At 45.3% G+C, this 18,607-nt stretch overlaps 1 protein-coding gene across 22 annotated transcripts in view; it reads left to right on the top strand.

The window, feature by feature from the left end:
* Cux1 (cut-like homeobox 1) overlaps positions 1-18,607 on the top strand; it is a 319,456-nt gene that overhangs the window by 216,732 nt on the left and 84,117 nt on the right. For all 22 annotated transcript variants that reach the window (XM_030254115.1, NM_198602.3, NM_001291238.1 and 19 more), the window contains exons 9-10: positions 10,722-10,770; positions 18,131-18,235. In XM_030254115.1, the coding sequence (XP_030109975.1) occupies positions 10,722-10,770; positions 18,131-18,235 (154 nt within the window). The remainder of the gene's footprint in view (positions 1-10,721; positions 10,771-18,130; positions 18,236-18,607) is intronic.

Genomic DNA, 18,607 nt, shown 5'->3' with positions numbered 1-18,607 from the left:
GTCGTCAGTCTTTAATTTCTGTGTCTGTGTACTGTCTGACTGCTTCTGTTGTGAGTTTTTTTTTTTTTTTTTTTTAAGATTTATTTATTTATTATATGTAAGTACACTGTAGCTGTCTTCAGACACTCCAGAAGAGGGAGTCAGATCTTGTTACAGATGGTTGTGAGCCACCATGTGGTTGCTGGGATTTGAACTCCAGACCTTCGGAAGAGCAGTCGGGTGCTCTTACCCACTGAGCCATCTCACCAGCCCGTGAGTTTTTTTAATGCCTTTACTTACCTAATTTCTACAGTGTGTGCCTCTTGTCACTATATCAAGTTTTGTTTGTTTGGTTGGTTGGTTTTGGTTTTTCGAGACAGGGTTTCTCTGTGAAGCCCTGGCTGTCCTGGAACTCACTTTGTAGACCAGGCTGGTCTTGAACTCAGAAATCTGCCTGCCTCTGCTTCCCAAGCGCTGGGATTAAAGGCATGTGCCACCACGCCCAGCTACTTTATCAAGTTTTATAAATTAGCTCAGGCAGTATATTTATCCTTATTTATATTTAATGCACCTCCAAATATAGACTGTCATCATTAGCTTTCTCTCTTCTGGCATTTTGAAATTTGATTTTCTGTAAATAGAACATATACCTCATTGTTTTAATTCCCCAAGGGTTGTTTGTTTGTTTGTTGTTTGGGGGGGTTGTTTTGTTTTGTTTTAAGATTTTTATTTATTTTATGTATATGAGTACACTGTAGCTGTCCTAGACACACCAGAAGAGGGCATCCGATTCTGTTACAGATGGTTGTGAGCCACCATGTGGTTGCTGGGAATTGAACTCAGGATCTCTGGAAGAGCAATCAGTGCTCTTAACTGCTGAGCCATCTCTCTAGCCCTGTCCATATTTAATAATTATATCCCAATTGTATATCATTTATTTTATTTTCCAGATATTTACAATTGGCATATGGGAATTTGTTTTCTTGTCTTTATCAAAAACAAACAAACAAACAAAAATAACAAACCATGAAGCTTTGCTGACCTCATCTCTAACCACCTACTTACTAAAATGAATTGCTTAGCAACCGTATGATCCATAGGTAGTGACTTTCTCAAACATTTTATGACAATAGGAACAGAAGTTGTTTTGTTTTGAAACAGGTTCTCATGTTCCCTGTCTGGACTCTAACTTGCTGTGTAGCTGAGAATCACCTAGGTTTCCAGCCCCTGATAACCTCCTGGTGTGTTTCAGACAGAGTTCTGAGTTCACTCACCATCTGAATGTCCAGGTCCTTTCAGGCTGACATTCACACTCTTACGGAGTGAGCCCTTACAGTGCTGCAATCACATGCCCTGTCCAAATAGCAGCAAATTATGCTACCTTACCTTAACCCTCCCTCTGCAATGAGACCCATCTTTTCTAGAACATTTATTCTGAACCTGTGGATTCCTATCAGTGAATTCTTACAAGTTATTTAGACTTGACTTTCCAGGGTTTTTTATTTATTTATTTATTTATTTTGGTTTTGTTTTTAAAATAAAAGGGTGTTGTGTTGTCTAGGCTATATAGCGGATATTGGCCTTGAACACAGGCCAGGGTCTCAGCCCTGCAAGCCTGATGATCTGAGCTTGTTCCCCTGGACCATAAAGGTGGAAGGAAAGAGTCAATTGCCTGGGATTTTCGTCTAACCTCCACATGCATGTCTTGGCATGGGCACACTGCAGTCTCACACGTAAACACAAAATAATAATAATACACAATATCATAATAGTAACAACAACAACAATAGTTGGAATTGTTAAAAATTAAAAGTTAAAAAAAATAACAATGAAAACATAGCCTAATACAGGCCAATGGTTTGACATCGCTCCTGACCTAATGGAGAGATTATATCAACCAAAGTTATCCAGCCATAAAGGAAATCAGGAAAGTATGACTTACCAGTTAAGACTTCCTTCCAAGGCTGAGCATGATAGCACATACCTTTAATCTCAGCACTCAGGAGGCAGAGGCAGGCAGATCGCTGAGTTTGAGGCCAGCCTGGTCTACAGATCAAGTTCTAGGACAGTCAGGGCTACACAGAGAAACCCATATATATACATATACATATATATGCCACTCACCCTGTTCCTAACTGTTCCTACATGCACACACACACATACATATGCTGAAATGCTGAAAATATGATGGTCGGATGGCTCAGTAATTAAAACACTTGCCACACTTGCCTGGCCACCTGCATTCAGTCCCAGAACCCAGGAGGGAAAGAACTGACTCCTGAAAGTTAATTTTCTTTTGACATGAATGGTGCGGCATACATATTCTCTCTCTCTCTCTCTCTCTCTCTCTCTCTCTCTCTCTCATGAATGGCAAAGCTTTAAAAAAGGGATAAGGATATAGACATATAAGTACATATGTATGTATCTTTCATTTTATACACACACACACACATCCCTTCTAAGATTAATCTTGTATAGCCAAACCAGGAGGCTGTGTAGTCTTACCTACTGTTCTCATCGTATCTACCTGCACAGAGTATTTAGAGTAGCTGTAAGAAAAAAACCCTGAAACTATAAGGCTCTTAGAGTGGAATCTGGGAGTTAAAGGGGGAAGGTGACTTTTTAAGACTCAGATTTTTACAAAAAGCTCTATCGTTTCACAGCCTAGGTGCCAAGCCATTTCCCTCCACATGACACTTTATTGTTTGGGTGTATTTTAAGAGCATGGAATTGCTACAATGCCCTGATTTACTGTTTATTTGACTCCAAGGGAAAACTTTATATTGCAATTAACCTTTCTATTTTTTTCCTTCCATCGGAGTATTGTGGACTTCCTCTGTGGTATTTTAGTGATTAGACAGGATGGAGGGCATCCTTACAGACATGAGATCAGATTCGATGAGATCAGAGTGAGGGGAAGGGATGGGATGTGTGGGGCCAGTGAGTCTGCCCCAGCCTAACTGTCTGACACTTCCCAAGTAGAATAGGAACTTCTGAATAATTCATTTTCAGGTTATCCTAAAAAGCCACTTATGTGATACCCCAGTGCAGACTTTCGGTGCCAGCTAGAGGAAGAAGAAGACTCTGTCTTTTCCTACAAGTGCTCTGCAGCCTTCCAGACCATTTGTGCAATTTCACTTCCAGCCCTTCACCATCTTAGAACCTCAGGGCAGGGCCCTTGAAGGGATTGTGGGAGCCTCACGTGAACAGGGTGTACAGTTCTTTAGACTCATGTGAAAGGCTGGGAGAAGGGCCAGGAAGTGGTCTTGGACTTGGGCTGAAGTATGGGGTCAGGCCAGGGTGGCAGGGGCTAATACTGATAGCCAGTATTCCGCTGTAAGGTTGGGTTTTGTTGTTGTTTTGGTTTGGGGTTTTTGTTTGTTTTTGTTTATTCTTAGCTTCTGCCACCCACCCTGTTCCTCACAGTTCCCATGCCAGCATAGTACTTAGGGGAGAAGGTGGTAATTAGAGGCCCTTGCATCCTGAAGTTCATCATAGACCCATGGCTTCCTGCGCCCTTGAATGGGTCATCAACTGCTCTGCCCTGGGCCTGTCTCCTCACCTCTTTATAGACTAAGGTAGAGGCCTCCTCTGCGGTACAGAAAACACTCAGGAAGGAGGTACCAGGGCAACAGCCTCAGGAATTCTCATGAGCATGGCCTGCACCTGCTCACCCACAGGTCAGGGCCCCCATTAAGGAAGGACATGTCAAGGAGAGTACTTCCTGAGCAGCTACAGTGGGAGTGCTTGGACTGAGTGAGCAACAACTCCTCTGCCAGGATGCTAGGAAAACTTACCAAAACTTACCAGCATGTCTACTGCATGCTGAAGGAATCTGTTCAAGTTCTGATTGTACACATGTAGGTATGGTGGTATATGCCTGTAATCCCAGGAGGGTGCAGACAAGAGGATCAGGATTCAAGGTCAAGTTTAAGGCCAGTCTGTGCTACATGAGACTCTGTGGTCTAAAGAGAAAAAGTAAATAAAAACTGTTGGGAAAGTAAAAACCAATGTTGGAAAAGAAACCCATGCTTCCTGAGGGATCCTGTAACCGTTCATCCAGACCTACTGCCGAGTCCAGGCCTCTCAGACATCGGACTCCAGAGCACGAAAATCACAGGTCACCTGTGTCATATACAGTTGACAGCGGCTGGTAGGCTGAAAGGAACTGCAATTCAAGGGGACATAATGTTGAGGGAATAGAAAAGGCCCACAAACTTGAGAGACTGCCAGGGTGCCAGGCCATAGGCAAGAGCATAAGTAGGCACGTGTGGATGGGGTGTTGTAGCCACATGCCTGTTATCTGATCTGTGTGACTGCCCCTTCAGAGAGGAGGAAGGGCTTCAGCAATGATTCTGGCAACACAGCGAGGTAGCGCGGCATCTGCCGAGCCTGATGGCCTGTTCAATCTCCCAGGACTACATGACAGGGAGAACCAACTCCCACAGTGGTGCTCTTGCATGTACATGAATAGTCAATCTGATAAAAAATTTGTTTACATTTTTGTTTATTTCATGTCTGTCCTATACACGTTAAAGTGTGTATGAGGAAGTCCGAGGACAGCATTTGAGAATTGGTTCCCTCTTTCCTTTTATGGATCCTGAAGATGGAACTCAGGTTGTCAAAGTTAGCAGCAGGTACTGAATCAGCTCTCCAGCCCTAAGAAAATGTTTTTATAACCTCATCCACTCAAGATTACAAAAGAAACCAGACGCCACACCCATATATAAATATTTATATAGAAATACTAAATAAAGTATTAGCAACCAGACCTGAGAGCTCACTAAACACCTGATACACCACAGCCATATGGGAACAAGTGGAGTTAGTATAATCTATCATATTAGCAGGTCAGAGGAGAAAAATCCATTTCATTAGCTACATAAATGCTTAAGATGTACTTAAAGAAATCAATACTCATCTTTTATTAAAAAGTCATAATAAAGTAGGAGATGGCTATTTTATTAACAAAATCTAAATGTATACATTTAAAGCCAAAAACAAAAAACAGCAATATGGTGACTTGTGAAATAGTGAGTTGCCACTTAAAATCCACAACAAGCAAGGACCCTCACTGTTGTCTTAGTTCCTGCCGTTGTCTTAGTTCGAGTTAGTTCCTGCCGTTGTCTTAGTTCGAGTTAGTTCCTGCCATTGTCTTAGTTAGAGTTGGTTCCTGCCGTTGTCTTAGTTAGAGTTGGTTCCTGCCGTTGTCTTAGTTCGAGTTAGTTCCTGCCGTTGTCTTAGTTAGAGTTGGTTCCTGCTGCTGAGATCAAGCACCATGTTCAAAAGCAGCGTGGGGAGGAAAGGGTTTATTTGGTTTATTTATATATCCTCAGTCACAGTCAATAGAAGGAAGCCAAGGTGGGACTGACACAGAGCCCATGGAGGAGCTCTTCTTACTGCCTGATCCTCATGGTGTTCTCAGCTGGCTGTCTTGTTATCCTAGGACCACCAGCCCAGGGGTGGCACCACCACAATGGGTTGGGCCCTTCCTACCCACGTTGACTATAGTTAAAATAGAACTAGCCAGCATCCAGTATGGAATGTTAAAGAAATATATGCCAGTATGGTTCCACCTCCCCCTCTTCATATGTGTGTGTGTGTATTATCACACACATGTGAATGTTTATGTAGAGACCAGACTCCAACCACCTTTGGTTTTGTTTTTTGTTTTTTGGGTTTTTTTTTTTTTTTTTTTTTTTTTTGCGGTGGGGGTGGGGTGGGGGGGTGTTTGTTTGGGTTTTTGTTTTTGAGACCATCTTTCCCTTTTTTCTGGAGCTTTCCAGTTCAGCTAAACAAGATGTACAGTAAGTCCCAGGATGTGCCTGTCTCTGCCACTCCATCACTGGGATTCCAAGTGCCTGCTGCTGTGTCCAGCCTTTGTTATGTGGGTTCTGAGGATTCAACTCAGGTCCTCATGCATGAGAGGCAAGCACTTTACCAACCAAGCCACTGTCCCAGCCAATGAGTTTCCTTAGGTAAAGAAGCAAGAAGCATTCTGGGGATACCAGCAGGTTCTTTGCTCTCCTCAGATGCAGATAAGGGCTTAAGATACTGTGAAAGTAGGGGTTAGGACTGATTGTTCTCCCAGAGGTCCTGAGTTCAATTCTGACATGGTGGCTCACATCTGTAATGGGATCTGATGCCCTCTAATGGTGTGTCTAAAGAGAGTGACTCACATACATAAAATAAATTAAAAATATATATATAAACTGTGAAAGGCCTCAGGAACCATAGAAAGGCTGTCACTAAACTGACCTGCACAGCTGACTCCTTGTGGCTCAAACCTACCCCTCCCTCTGACCGACATCTGACTTCCACATCCTATGCAGCTTATTAATTTTCTTTTGTGACAAAATATGTGAAGGAAGCCACTTACAGAGGAAGGGTTGCCCTGGCAGCACCCCCCCCCCAAGAGTCTCCTCCAGACTCCTCCTACCTCAGTTAACATACTTGCCTCAGTCCCTCACAGAAATGCCAGAGGCTTTTCTCGGAAGTGCTTCCAGACCTTGTCAACTGACAGTAAAAACTGTCACAGGCAGCTTTTCAACTACAGATTGTCCCTGCTCTTGCCCCAAATCCTTCTCTTTGTGCCAGGCTGGGAGAGGGGAACCTACATCCTTTAGAGAGATGACAGTCCCATCACAGAGCACCCTTCCTCAGAGCCAGACTCCATCCACTGCTGACCAACCTGTTCTTTCTAAGCTTGGACTTAGGCCCTGTCCTAAGTGTCTGAAAAGTTTTTTTGGATGACAAAATGATAGTAAGAATAATTAGGGGCTGGTGGGCTGACTCAGCAGGTAAAGTGCTTGTTGCCAAGCATAATGAACTGAGTTGGATCCCTGAACCTCACACAGTAAGAAAGAACAGACTCTGGCAATTTCCCTCTGACTTTCATACATACTTGTATATTGATATACATATATATAATAATTAACTAAAGTAAAATTCTGTAGCATTTGCATAGATCATTCTCCAAATCACCATATGGAACTTTTAATAGATAATCTGATACATGCTCTATAAGTAGTTTTACACTATATTGCTTGTTAAATGAGGTGCAGACTGAGGTCCACATGAGGTTCATACACACATGGAATCTGCATAAGTGGGACATGAGGACATGGAGGACTAAGCACACTGTTTTTCCTGGCGTCACTGGCGGACGGACGGCTAAGATGATGAGCTATGCGGCAGCCTGGCGCTGGGCCGGATGGTGCTAGCACTCAGGAGGTTTGTGCGAAAGGAAATACATGGTGTCTGGCCTGGGTATAATTTCCTTTCCATCAACCTTGACCGTGTCCTTTGAAGTTCGTCATAAAAATGGTATGTTAGCCCAGAGAATACCCTGAAATGATGCGCGGGGAAACAACTGAATGCACTATATATATTCTAGGCCCTGATGAAATGACCCTGTACTTGAAATCAGGGAAGAGCATAAAACAGTGCAGGTTAATAGTCAGCAGATGCCATATTGTCAGCTCACAAAAAGGTAGCGGCTGAGGTTCTTATAACAAATTGTGCTGAGCGAGCAGTTTGTGCAGTGTTACAGACTTTGAAATAGACAAGATTTTAGACAAGTGTCAATCTCACAATCTTCAGGAAATGGAAAGAGTGGCCACGTATAGGCACACACCTATAATCCCAGCACTCAGGAGGCAGACTCAGGAGGATTACAATTTGAGAACAGCTGGGGCCACATGAGACCATGTTCCAAAACAAATTAAAGGAGAACCCTTCACAGCTAGATATGGTGAATGCACACTTGTAATCCCAGAAGCTGAGGCAGAAGGATTCTTATAAACCTGGGACTACATAATGAGAACAAGCCCAGGAAGGGCTATATTGTAATACTCTAGTCTCAAAAACAAGGGAGGGGAGGGGAGAAGAGGAAGGAATGAAAACAAAGCCTCTCAAGAGTTACTGTCATGCTATGAAACTATATTATGGGCAGTCCATCCCTGTCCTGGTAAAGTAGCAGATGTGGCTCCCCACCCCCCAGACATTTCCAGTGTACTTACTAAGGTCAGGTGATTGGGTAGGCTTCGTTCTGTTGGCCAATGAGGTGCAGCAGTACATTTGAGAGGGTGTGTCCTAGTTTGCTTCTCTAGAGCTGTCAGGAAACACTACCCAAAGGCTACTTGAAATCAGGGAAGAGCATAAAACAGGAAAGGGTCTGTTTGGCTTACACTTCCAGGATCACCTTTAGAGGAGAGGGCACCAGCAGAGGGCTGAGCCCTCCCACATCAGTCATTACTGAAGAAAATGGCCCTTCAATGAAGGCAGTTCTTCAGGTGAGGTTTCCTTTTCCCAGGAGACTCTGGTTTGTGTCTAGTTGACAAGAACTAACCACCACAGGTGGGCTCATCAAGATCTAGTGGAGCAGTGACTCAGGGTAGAATCCACACAGACTCGGGCTATGCTCCACACAGAGCTCAGGAATGCACTATAGTTCCCAGCTAGCAGCACACAGCATGGTGTAGCATACTGGCTGGTTTTGTGTCAACTTGACACAAGCTGGAGTTATCACAGAGAAAGGAGCTTCAGTTGAGGAAATGCCTCCATGAGATCCACCTGTAAGGCATTTTCTCAATTAGTGATCAAGGGGGAAAGGCCCCTTGTGGGTGGGACCATCTCTGGGCTGGTAGTCTTGGGTTCTATAAGAGAGCAGGCTGAGCAAGCCAGGGGAGGCAAGCCAGTAAGTAACATCCCTCCATGGCCTCTGCATCAGCTCCTGTTTCCTGACCTGTTTGAGTTCCAGTCCCGACTTCCTTTGGTGATGAACAGCAACATGGAAGTCTAAGCTGAATAAACCCTTTCCTCCCCAACTTGCTTCTTGGTCATGATGTTTGTGCAGGAATAGAAATCCTGACTAAAACAGGATATATCCAAGCAGGAGACCCTGCCGAAAATAATTGAGTTGTAACTAGTTGTGTTCTCTTTGTCCTAGAGAAAGGGGGTGGAGAGTTTTTCTTCTAAAAACTAAAAGCAGACTTAAAGTGATTCTCTATGGAGATGGGCTGGGTTAGACATTGTAGCTCACTTGGCACACTTGCCCAGCATCTACTGACCGCTGGGCTCCATCCCCGCCAATACATAAACTGGACATTATGACACACACTTGTGCTCAGCACTCAGGAGATAGAGGCAGGAGGAGTAGACATTCAAAGTTGATTTCAACTACATAGTGAGGCCAGACTGGGATGTATCACAGCCTGTAACAGAAATTTAACATTAATAATAATAATGTCAACTTTGGGGCAAGCCTTGCTCCCTCATTGCTGCCTATTGTCTCTGGGAATGATAGCCTCTCTAGGTCTGGGTATCACCACCACAGGCTTAAGGTTTGAATCACTCTTCCTATCCACAGCAGAGCAGTGTTGTCAAGCTCCTCTGAGTCCAGGAAAGCCATGAGTGTCCTCACTGTGAAATACACAGTTACTGTTATCACATTCAGTATTTTGCTCAGTTCTGTGGTTGCTTAGCAACCAAAGTTAGACTGACCACACCAATGGAAAACTTGGCTTCACTTTTAGGGATTGCTTCAAACACAGAGAGCATCTTCCTGTGTTAGTGGGACAAGGTGGCATTTTATTTTGTTTTTCAAAATTGCTTTTTTCAAAATTTGTTTTTTAATTTATTACTCTGTGTGTGTGTGTGTGTGTGTGTGTGTGCGTGCGTGCGTGCGTGCGTGCGTGCGCGTACACGTACGTGTGTACTGTTGCTGTGGGCCTATGTGGAGGTCAGAGGACAACTTGTCTCTTCTCCTATGTGGTTTACTAAGTATCACTGAACCATCTCTAGTCCCAACTCAGGTCTAGGCTTCCATAAAGAGTTTGAAATATTTTGTTGCATTTCCTAGATATTAGGAATCTTTAGGGCTCAGCAGTTGAGAACACTTGCTGCTCTTGCAGAGGACCCACGTTCAATTCCCAGCATCCACTTGGCAGCTTATAATTACCTATAACCCCAGTTCCATAGGATCCAATTCTTCGGCTTCCTTAGGCACCAAGTGTGTGTGTGTGTGTGTGTGTGTGTGTGTGTGTGTGTGTGTGTGTACGCTTGTGTGTATGTATTTAAAGAATAAGGGACAGGCAGTATGGCTCATATAAAGGTGCTTGCCAATAAACCTGAGAACCTAAGTTCAGTGTCTGGGTCCCACGTGCTGAAAGGAAAGTATTGGTTCCTTAAAAATATCCTCTCTCCTCCATAAATACAACATGCTCCCACCCAACATACACAAAATAATTAATATAATTTTTATTTTTAAATGAGATTTAAAAAAGAAAAGGAGCAAAGAAACAGCTGGATGATGTGGAAGACAGAAGTTGGTATGCCAGCCTTGTCCAGTCAGATAGATGAAATGGCATGAAGATTGGTTAGCAGAACTAAAGAAAGATGGCACCACTCTTGAAGAGCCATCCTAGAATACAAGGAGCTGTCCTACCTGAACACATGCAGGGTCTGCCTACCTCCAGTTGTGTCAGGAGCCCACAGTAGAAGAAAATCAACTCCTGAAAGTTGTCCTCAGCACCAAGGCAGAGTTATACACACAATAAGTAGTGAATAAAATAAGTACATGTGCCTATGACATATACTTGTCCCATTGGCCACTGTAATCCCTTACAGGTTTGTCTGGTGCTCTCCTTGTGTGGATATGGTCATTCTGCTTCAGTCTGAGCCAGAGGGCCTTCGATGCACCAACTCAGTGATGACTAACCTCTATCCCTCTTCTTTCCAAGGGCCGATGAGATCGAGATGATCATGACCGACCTTGAACGAGCCAACCAGGTAGGCTGTTAGAACCTTCACCATGAAACACCAAAGCTCACCCAGTCAGTTCTCTTGGGAGACACCTCTCTCCAAGATGGGGTTATCGTGGATCCATTTTAACATCCTCGAAGGAAGTCTGGATAGGAACACAAGCAGGACAGGAATCTAGAGGCAGGGACTTATTTATGCAAAGGCCATGGAGAAATGCTGCTTACTGACTTGCTCTCTTATAGAACCCAGGAGCAGCCCAGGTCCTGCCATGAGAAGTTAGAAATCCATCCACTGCAGTGTCATGAGGGTATTCATTCTTCTGATCCTGTAGCTCCAATGCATCAGTCCCAGGAGAGCCTAAGCCATGGCCTGTAGGCCACATTCATCTCAGAATAGCCATGGGTGAGGCCTAACACAAAACAGTAAACTGCTTGAGACATTGAAATTGGCTGATTGATTGATTGATTGATTGATTTGCAGTTGTGCAGTTCCCAAGTGTGAACATTGAGGTTGACACTGTTTTCCCTGAGTCAGAAGGTTGAGCATGTCTAACACCTTGTCACCAGGTGTCCATTGCACTACAGAATTCATTATTATCTTCTTCTAGTGGGTTCCAACTGCTTGCTCTCATGGAGCTCCCAGAGGGTAGTTATCTCAGCCAATATCCAGTTATCATATATACAGTGCCAGGCACACAGTAGTCAGTCACATAATGTCATGTGGTTCCAAGCACTCAGCTACCCATAAGCACTTTCTTCATAGGCCTTATAGGGCAGGAAAACATTTTTGCTTTCATATCTAGTGCTTCTGGCTCCAACTAGCTATGGAGGTGATAATGACCCTGAACGACTTTATGTATGTGAGTACACTATAGCTGTACAGATGGTTGTAAGCCTTCATGTGGTTGTTAGGAATTGAATTTTAGGACCTCTGCTCACTAGTCAGCCCTAATCACTACGGCTCAAAGATTTATTTATTATTATACATAAGTACACTGTAGCTGACTTTAGTCATACCATAAGAGGGCATCAGATCTCATTACAGGTGTATGTGAGCCACCATGTGGTTGCTGGGATTTGAACTCAGGACCTTCGGAAGAGCAGTCAGTGCTCTTACCCACTAAGCCATCTCTCCAGCCCCAACCCTGAACTTCTGATTCTCATGCTTCTACCTTCATGAAACCCTGGGTCTCATGAATGCTAGGCAGGCACTTGGCCAACCAGCTAAGCTGCATTCCCAGCCAGTCTCCATAGATTCTTCACTTAGGGGAGAAACAGCTAAAGCAGAAATTAGTTTCTCAGCTCAGAAGGACATGGCCTGTGGCCTCTGCCCACTCAATTTTATAGCCAGGTAGCCATAGGCACTAGAAAGTTTTGAATTTTGCATTGGGTCACCCCACTGAGTTCAAGGCTCTCTGTGAAAATGAAAAGCCTTCCAGACTCCCTGTAAAACCTGCCCTCTGCCCCCTGGGGTTCATGGGACACCTGCCTTTCATAGTGCTGGTCACTCAGACTTGCACCAGCACCCAGGGGAAAGTGTTGTCCATTTCTTCCCTGATGAAATTCACGTGAAGCCTAAGCAAGAAAAGCAGGGCAGGAGGAAAGAATGCAATGTGTGGCTCTGTTACTCCCTTAGAAAGGGTCAGGGCAGCAGCTGGTGCTTAGACCTTTCCTAAGGTCCTGGGCCTGGCCTGTAAGGGCTTTCTGTGGAGAGTGTGGCACTGGTCATATGAGGTCTCCTAAGTAGTCTTAGCCACCCTAGTACTAGTCAGAATAGTCATCCATTCTTGAATGCTCCATTCCCAGTTAATCTAAGCACACTGTCAGAATGATATCACTTCATCTGCCAAGCCTCCACACTGAGATCAACATGGTCAGGGTTCTTATAAATAGAGAAACTGAGTCAGTGCCTGGTCCATCACTGAGCTGGGACAAGAAATGCAGAAGTCTATCTTAAGGTTGTCTTGGCACACTGTGGGGTGGTTTGTTTCTTGTTTGGTTGTTTGTTTTGGAGGTATTGTTTTGTTTGTAACTTGATTGCAGAGTTGGCTCATGTGAACTTTGTACTTGACAACATTGTGTTACAATGTTAAAAGGGCAAGTGCCTTGGTACAGCATCTGAGAAGGAAGTAAGGAAGCCCCAGAGGCTGCCTGCCTGGCTGTTGTGGGGACAGAGAAGTCTGAGGGCAGACACTGGTGTTGGCTTTATAGGAAAGCTAGGCTGTGTCTGGGTAGCAGAATGGCCTGATGGGAAAGAGCCCAGCTGGTTAGGGGGAGAGGGGCTTCATCTTGAGAACAGTGGGTATACTGGGAGGGTGGAGATCCTGGATTTGTATTCAATTAAAAGGAGACTTGGGGCTGGAGAGAGAGTGCAGCCTTTAAAAGCACATACTGCTCATGCAGAGGACCACGCTGAGCAGTCCCCATGCCTGACCAGATACCCACTTCTGAACTCTCAGGGCTCCTGAACTCACACTCATATACCCACACACAGGCACACAATTAAAAATAAAATAAACCTTCAAATTTTTCATTTAAAAGAAACACAGGAATCGCTGTAGATAAAGCTACGATAAGGAAGCCAGGGAAGCAGCAAGCAGCTCTGCTGACAGGACAGGAGAAGCCTGTGGAGCTGGACAGGAGATGGTGCCCAGGGAAACAAGGCAGAGGTAGGCTGAGCAGGAGCACTGCGGGCTGCACACAGCCACAGGCTGCTATAGGTGCCACAGACTTGGGACCATGGGACCTGTCTGGGAGGAACAATTTGCTATTTCATTGGTGTTTAGTGTTGGTTTTGCCTTGGGCTTATCTCAGACATTCTACTGACACCCATAGTGCTATCTCATTGCTCAGAGATTATGTCTCTACCCCAGGAAACCAGAAAAACAGGCAGAAGCTACTAGTGGAGCAGGGATGTCTCCTTGGCACATGTTCGATCAACACTTGCACTTCCAGCACTTGAAGAAATAGTCATTGCACCATAATAGTTAACTGAAGGTTCTGGGCTCCGGGATTTCTTGATAAGTAAACCTTAGCTTGACAAAGCAAAGAGCACAGACAAGCCAAGTCTTTGCTTCCCTTTGTGGGCTAGCTGCCAGCTCAACCTCTCCCTTCCAGAGCAGAGCCACAGGAGTGAAGCCTGGAGGAAGTTATTTAAAACAGTCGCTCTCCTCCCATTGACCTGGCTGATGATTATGGAACAAGGCAGTTATGAAAGACCCTGTGTGCTGGGGTTAGGGCTTGCTTGCTTGCTTGCTTGCTTGGCTTGCTTGGTTTGAGGAGCCTCATAGCCCAAGTTAGTCAAATTCACTCTGCATCTGAGGATAATCTCCTACCTCCACCTACAGAGTGCTGGAATTACAGGCATGGACTACAGCTCATGCTGTGCTGGGGATCAAGCCCAGTTATTATTCTGCCAAGGGTTTTATGTGCTAATGGGTCAGGACACTTGGCTTTGGAATCAGGACACCCAAGTCACAATTCTAGATTTGGCATTCTTTTGTACACACACACACCTTGTCTTAGTGTGTTCTCTGTTGCTGAGGTGAACACCATAAGCCAAAAGCAGCTTGAGAAAGTTTATTTCATGTCACAGTCCCTCAGGGCCAAGAACTCCTGGCAGGAACCTGAAGGCAGGAACTGAAGCAGATGCTCAGGGAGCACTGCATACTAGCTTACTCCCCAGAGCTTGCTCAGCTGCTTTCTTGCAGCTCCCAGGACCACCTGCCCAGAGGTAGCACCACCCACATCAATCATTATTCAAGAAAATGCCCCACAGGATTGCCTACAGTGTGATGGAGGGGTTTTCTCAGCTACTTCCCAGATAAGCTTAAGTCAGGTAGACAAAAAAACCTAACCAAAACACCAGTCCTCCAGTACCGTCTTGTGTCCATGCATGGAATGAGAGCTGATTTCACTCTGTGCTCCCAGTCATTCAATTGACCCTTGTACCCTGCTCTTAGCTGGCCTGGGTGCGGATGGGGATGTCTTGCTGGCTTCATGAGTGGAGTGCAGACACATGCATGACTGGGTTTGGTCCTGTCTTATATTCAGTCCCCAGGACACACTGGGAGAATCCTGTCTGGCAGTTTGCTCATCAGTCTTTGCTACAGTCCTGCTACCCACAGATCAGCAGTGTTCACATATGTGACTTGTCAGCCTGGTCTGCAGTAGCCAGCAGCACCAGTGGTGACTGACCAGGGCCTCGTGCAAATGCCCTATCTGCCTGGTACGTGTGGTGACAAGTTTCTCATCTCCTGCCCAAGGCCTTCGCCAAGTTCCTGCAGAACCATTGATAGGGGTACCTCTGGCAGCCTCCCATGTCTCTGGTTACATGTCAGCCACCCAATTCACACACTAGGTCACTTTGCCGCTGCAGAGAAGGCATAAGCAAGCAATCTAAGACCAAAAGGAGCAGAAGATTATATTAAAAGCCCCACCACCACCACATAAACCAAGGGAAGTAGCCAGATGTGGTTGCTCACACCTGTAATCCCAGCACTTGGGAGGTGAGTCAGGAGTTGAGGACAAGCCTCAGCTCTCTATGTGAAACCCTGTCTCAAAGAAAAAAATTGGTCAGGGGCTGTAGCTCAGTCAATAGAGTACTCAGCTATTATGCACAAAGCTTTGAATTCCATCCTTGGAACATTAAGACAGAAGGATCAGAAGTTCAAGGTCATCTTCAGCTACTTAGTTTGGGGGAGGCCTGGACTACATGAGACCCTGTCTCAAAAACCAAAGTCATCTGTTTTAGGAAAGCATGCATTGGCCTCAGAAGTGGTCTTAATAATTTGACTTTGTCACTGTGGTGGACACCATCACCATTGGCATGCAGGGTAGCTGATCTCCATGATGGCAGCCACCAAAGGTTAGCACTGTCCTACCTTCTCTCCTCCTCTACTCCTTTGTCTCAGAAATTGTTGTGGCTTCTCGAGAAAAAGCTTAAGCCAACCACACGTGGTAGCAAGTGCTGTCCCTGCCTGCGGTTCAAGGTCCTGTCCTGTGTTCCCCTGGCTCTGCCTCTGCAGGGTAGGGCATGTTTGGGAGCTCATGGACGCATGCATTATCTCAAGCCACCATGATGCATGATGGGGTCAGCTCTGCATCCCTACCATAGTCGTCTGAGCTGTGGTTTTATCAAGGGTGTAAGAGGCTCCAAACAGGGAGTGCCTGCCCAGGCAGCACCCCTCCCTATCTGCCTCAGCTGCCAAGGGAAGGCTAAAGTGAGTTCTTCCAACCTGGAAACAAATTCACCCCAGCTCCCAACTAGTGTCTGTCACCCTGCCTCTACTTCCCAAATGCTGGGATTACAGACTTGTGCCACTATGCCCAGTTTATTCAGTGATAGGATTGTACCCAGAGCATGCTATACAACAAGCACTCTACCAACTGAGCCACATCCTAGCCTGAAGCTCACTCTGTAACTACTTGTACCAGGCTAGCCTCAAACTGAGATTAAAGGCTTGCACCACTATGCTCATACTAGTTTTGCTTTGCTTTTTTGAAACTACATCTCTGGTTATCAACCAGGCTGGCCTCAAACTCATCACCCTCTGAATCAGCCTCCCCAAAGTTGAAGCTACAGACATTACCCTCCAAGCCTCACACCGTTGTGAACTTGGTACAAGTATGAACCTAGAAAAATTTCAGGGGACTGACTCCTTGGTCTGTGATGTGAGTACTTGACCACCTGGCATCTTCACAGTGTTTAAGACTAATGATGAGACCAGAACCAGCTGTTCCAGGAAACAGCCACTATGGTAATGCAGCTATCGGAACTTCTTCCCTAATAGGTGAAGAAATATTTTTCCTCCTCAAAGAGACTAAGGAATTTGTCTAACTACTCATTATTCCTGGCAGAGCTGTGGGGATTGTGTGCTTGAAGGTTTACCTCACTAATTATGGAGGAATGTGTTTTTCAGTCAAGTGTCTTGACTGTCAGAGAAACTGGGGAAAACAGCTGTTGTCCCAACTTCTTTTAAAGCTGAAGCAGAAGGATGGGAAGTTCAAGACCAGACTATGCAACTTAGTTTGTAAGAATCTGTCTCAAAACAAAAAGGGAAAAGAGAGACTGGCGAGATGGCTCAGCAGTTAATTGCACCGACTGCTCTTCCAGAGGTCCTGAGTTCAATTCCCAGCAACCACACGGTGGCTCACAACCATCTGTAATGGGGTCTGATGCTCTCTTCTGGTGTGTCTGAAGACAGCTACAGTGTACTCATATACATAAAATAAATAAACTTTTTTTTTTTTGGTTTTTCGAGACAGGGTTTCTCTGTGTAGCCCTGGCTGCCCTGGAACTCACTCTGTAGACCAGGCTGGGCTAGAACTCAGAAATCCGCCTGCCTCTGCTTCCCGAGTGCTGGGATTAAAGGCGTGCGCCACCACGCCCAGCTTTAATATTTTTTTAATAAAAGGAAGACGAAAGCAAGAGATTTGTGTCTTAGTTATGATAAGTCTGTTGAGAAACTACTCCCACATCAGTCACATGTGGGGAGCCTCTGTAGGCATAGAGCCCCACCCACCACCCAAGTGTCTGAGTGGGCACAATGTTCCCACTCTACAGATAAGAATGTGGAGGCTCCGGGAGCATAGGTAGCTGTTGTTGCTGCCTATATTCCTAGATAGCCTCTTGAGTGGTAGGTACTGGAGTGGTTTTCTTCTTTGTCCAGTGGCAAGTCTGAGTTTGCAGCAGTCATGGCTTTCTCATCGGGGTCCTAGACACACTATAAAAGGTTCCAGCCATTTCTGTTGGAGCTGCCAACACTAATTTAGGCCCATCACTGCTGGCCCTGAGCAGTCTGCTGGCTGCAGATGCAGCATTCACAACATTCCCCCATGAAGAGGTTAACTGTGGAAGCCAGCTCATCCCTCACAAAAGCAGCCACATTTCCACAGTCCGCTCATGGAAACACAGGCTGGAAGAAAACAACCTCAACATTGTGTGTATTTGGGGGGAAGAGAATGGCCGGAGTGTCTTTAATTCAGTGTTTACCCATGAGAATGACTCCCCGGAGTAATCCTGTGATAAAGTCTCTTCGGTCCATGAGAATAGAAAGAAATTGAATCAGAAGACTCTATTTCCACCGTATTTATTCAGTCTGGGAAACGCAATGGGCCGGAGCATTAATACCAGCAGGGGATTCCTCGCTCCTAGCGTTAAATTACTGTCATAATCGCTCAATTATTTCTTCCTTGTACTGTTTAAAATAAAAATCCATCACATTCTAGGGTGTGTGTGTGTGTGTTTCCCTAGCATTTATTAGGTTGAGTGTTTAGGAAAATCAATTACAGTCAGTCAGGCATGAATTGATGAATGTTCTTGTAATAATTGTCAGCTGTTAAACCAAATGTACTCTCTTCTCCTCACCCCTTTTCCTTTCCTTCAGAGGGCAGAGGTGGCACAGAGAGAAGCAGAGACTTTAAGGGAACAGCTCTCATCGGCCAACCACTCTCTCCAACTGGCCTCGCAGATCCAGAAGGCTCCAGATGTGGTGGGTAACCCGGGCTTTATTACCCCAACCCCATCCCTCCTCCTATGCCTGTCACTGCTGGGTTCAACTCTTGCCTTTGGAGTAACAGTTGAAGCAAGAATGAATGTCTGGTGGTGTACTGGTGACTTTTCTGATAAGGGATTATTCTGGCTCGTGGTTCAAGGGTACAGACCATCATGGCCAGGAGGGCATGGTAGCGGTGTGCGGCAGCAGCTCACATCCAGTCAGGACACAGAGATCAATGCTGCTGCTTAGCTGACCTCCATCTTTTTATTAACTTCACAACCCCTGCCTTAGGTGCTACCCCCAGAGAGAGTGTCTCCCATCTCAACTAACCCATACCCAAAGCTCCCTCACGACATTCCCAGAGGC

This window comes from Mus musculus, chromosome 5 (assembly GCF_000001635.26).
Source record: "Mus musculus strain C57BL/6J chromosome 5, GRCm38.p6 C57BL/6J".
NCBI lineage: Eukaryota > Metazoa > Chordata > Mammalia > Rodentia > Muridae > Mus > Mus musculus.
Note: the sequence above shows the minus strand (reverse complement) of the source record. Positions and strands in the feature narration are given on the sequence as shown.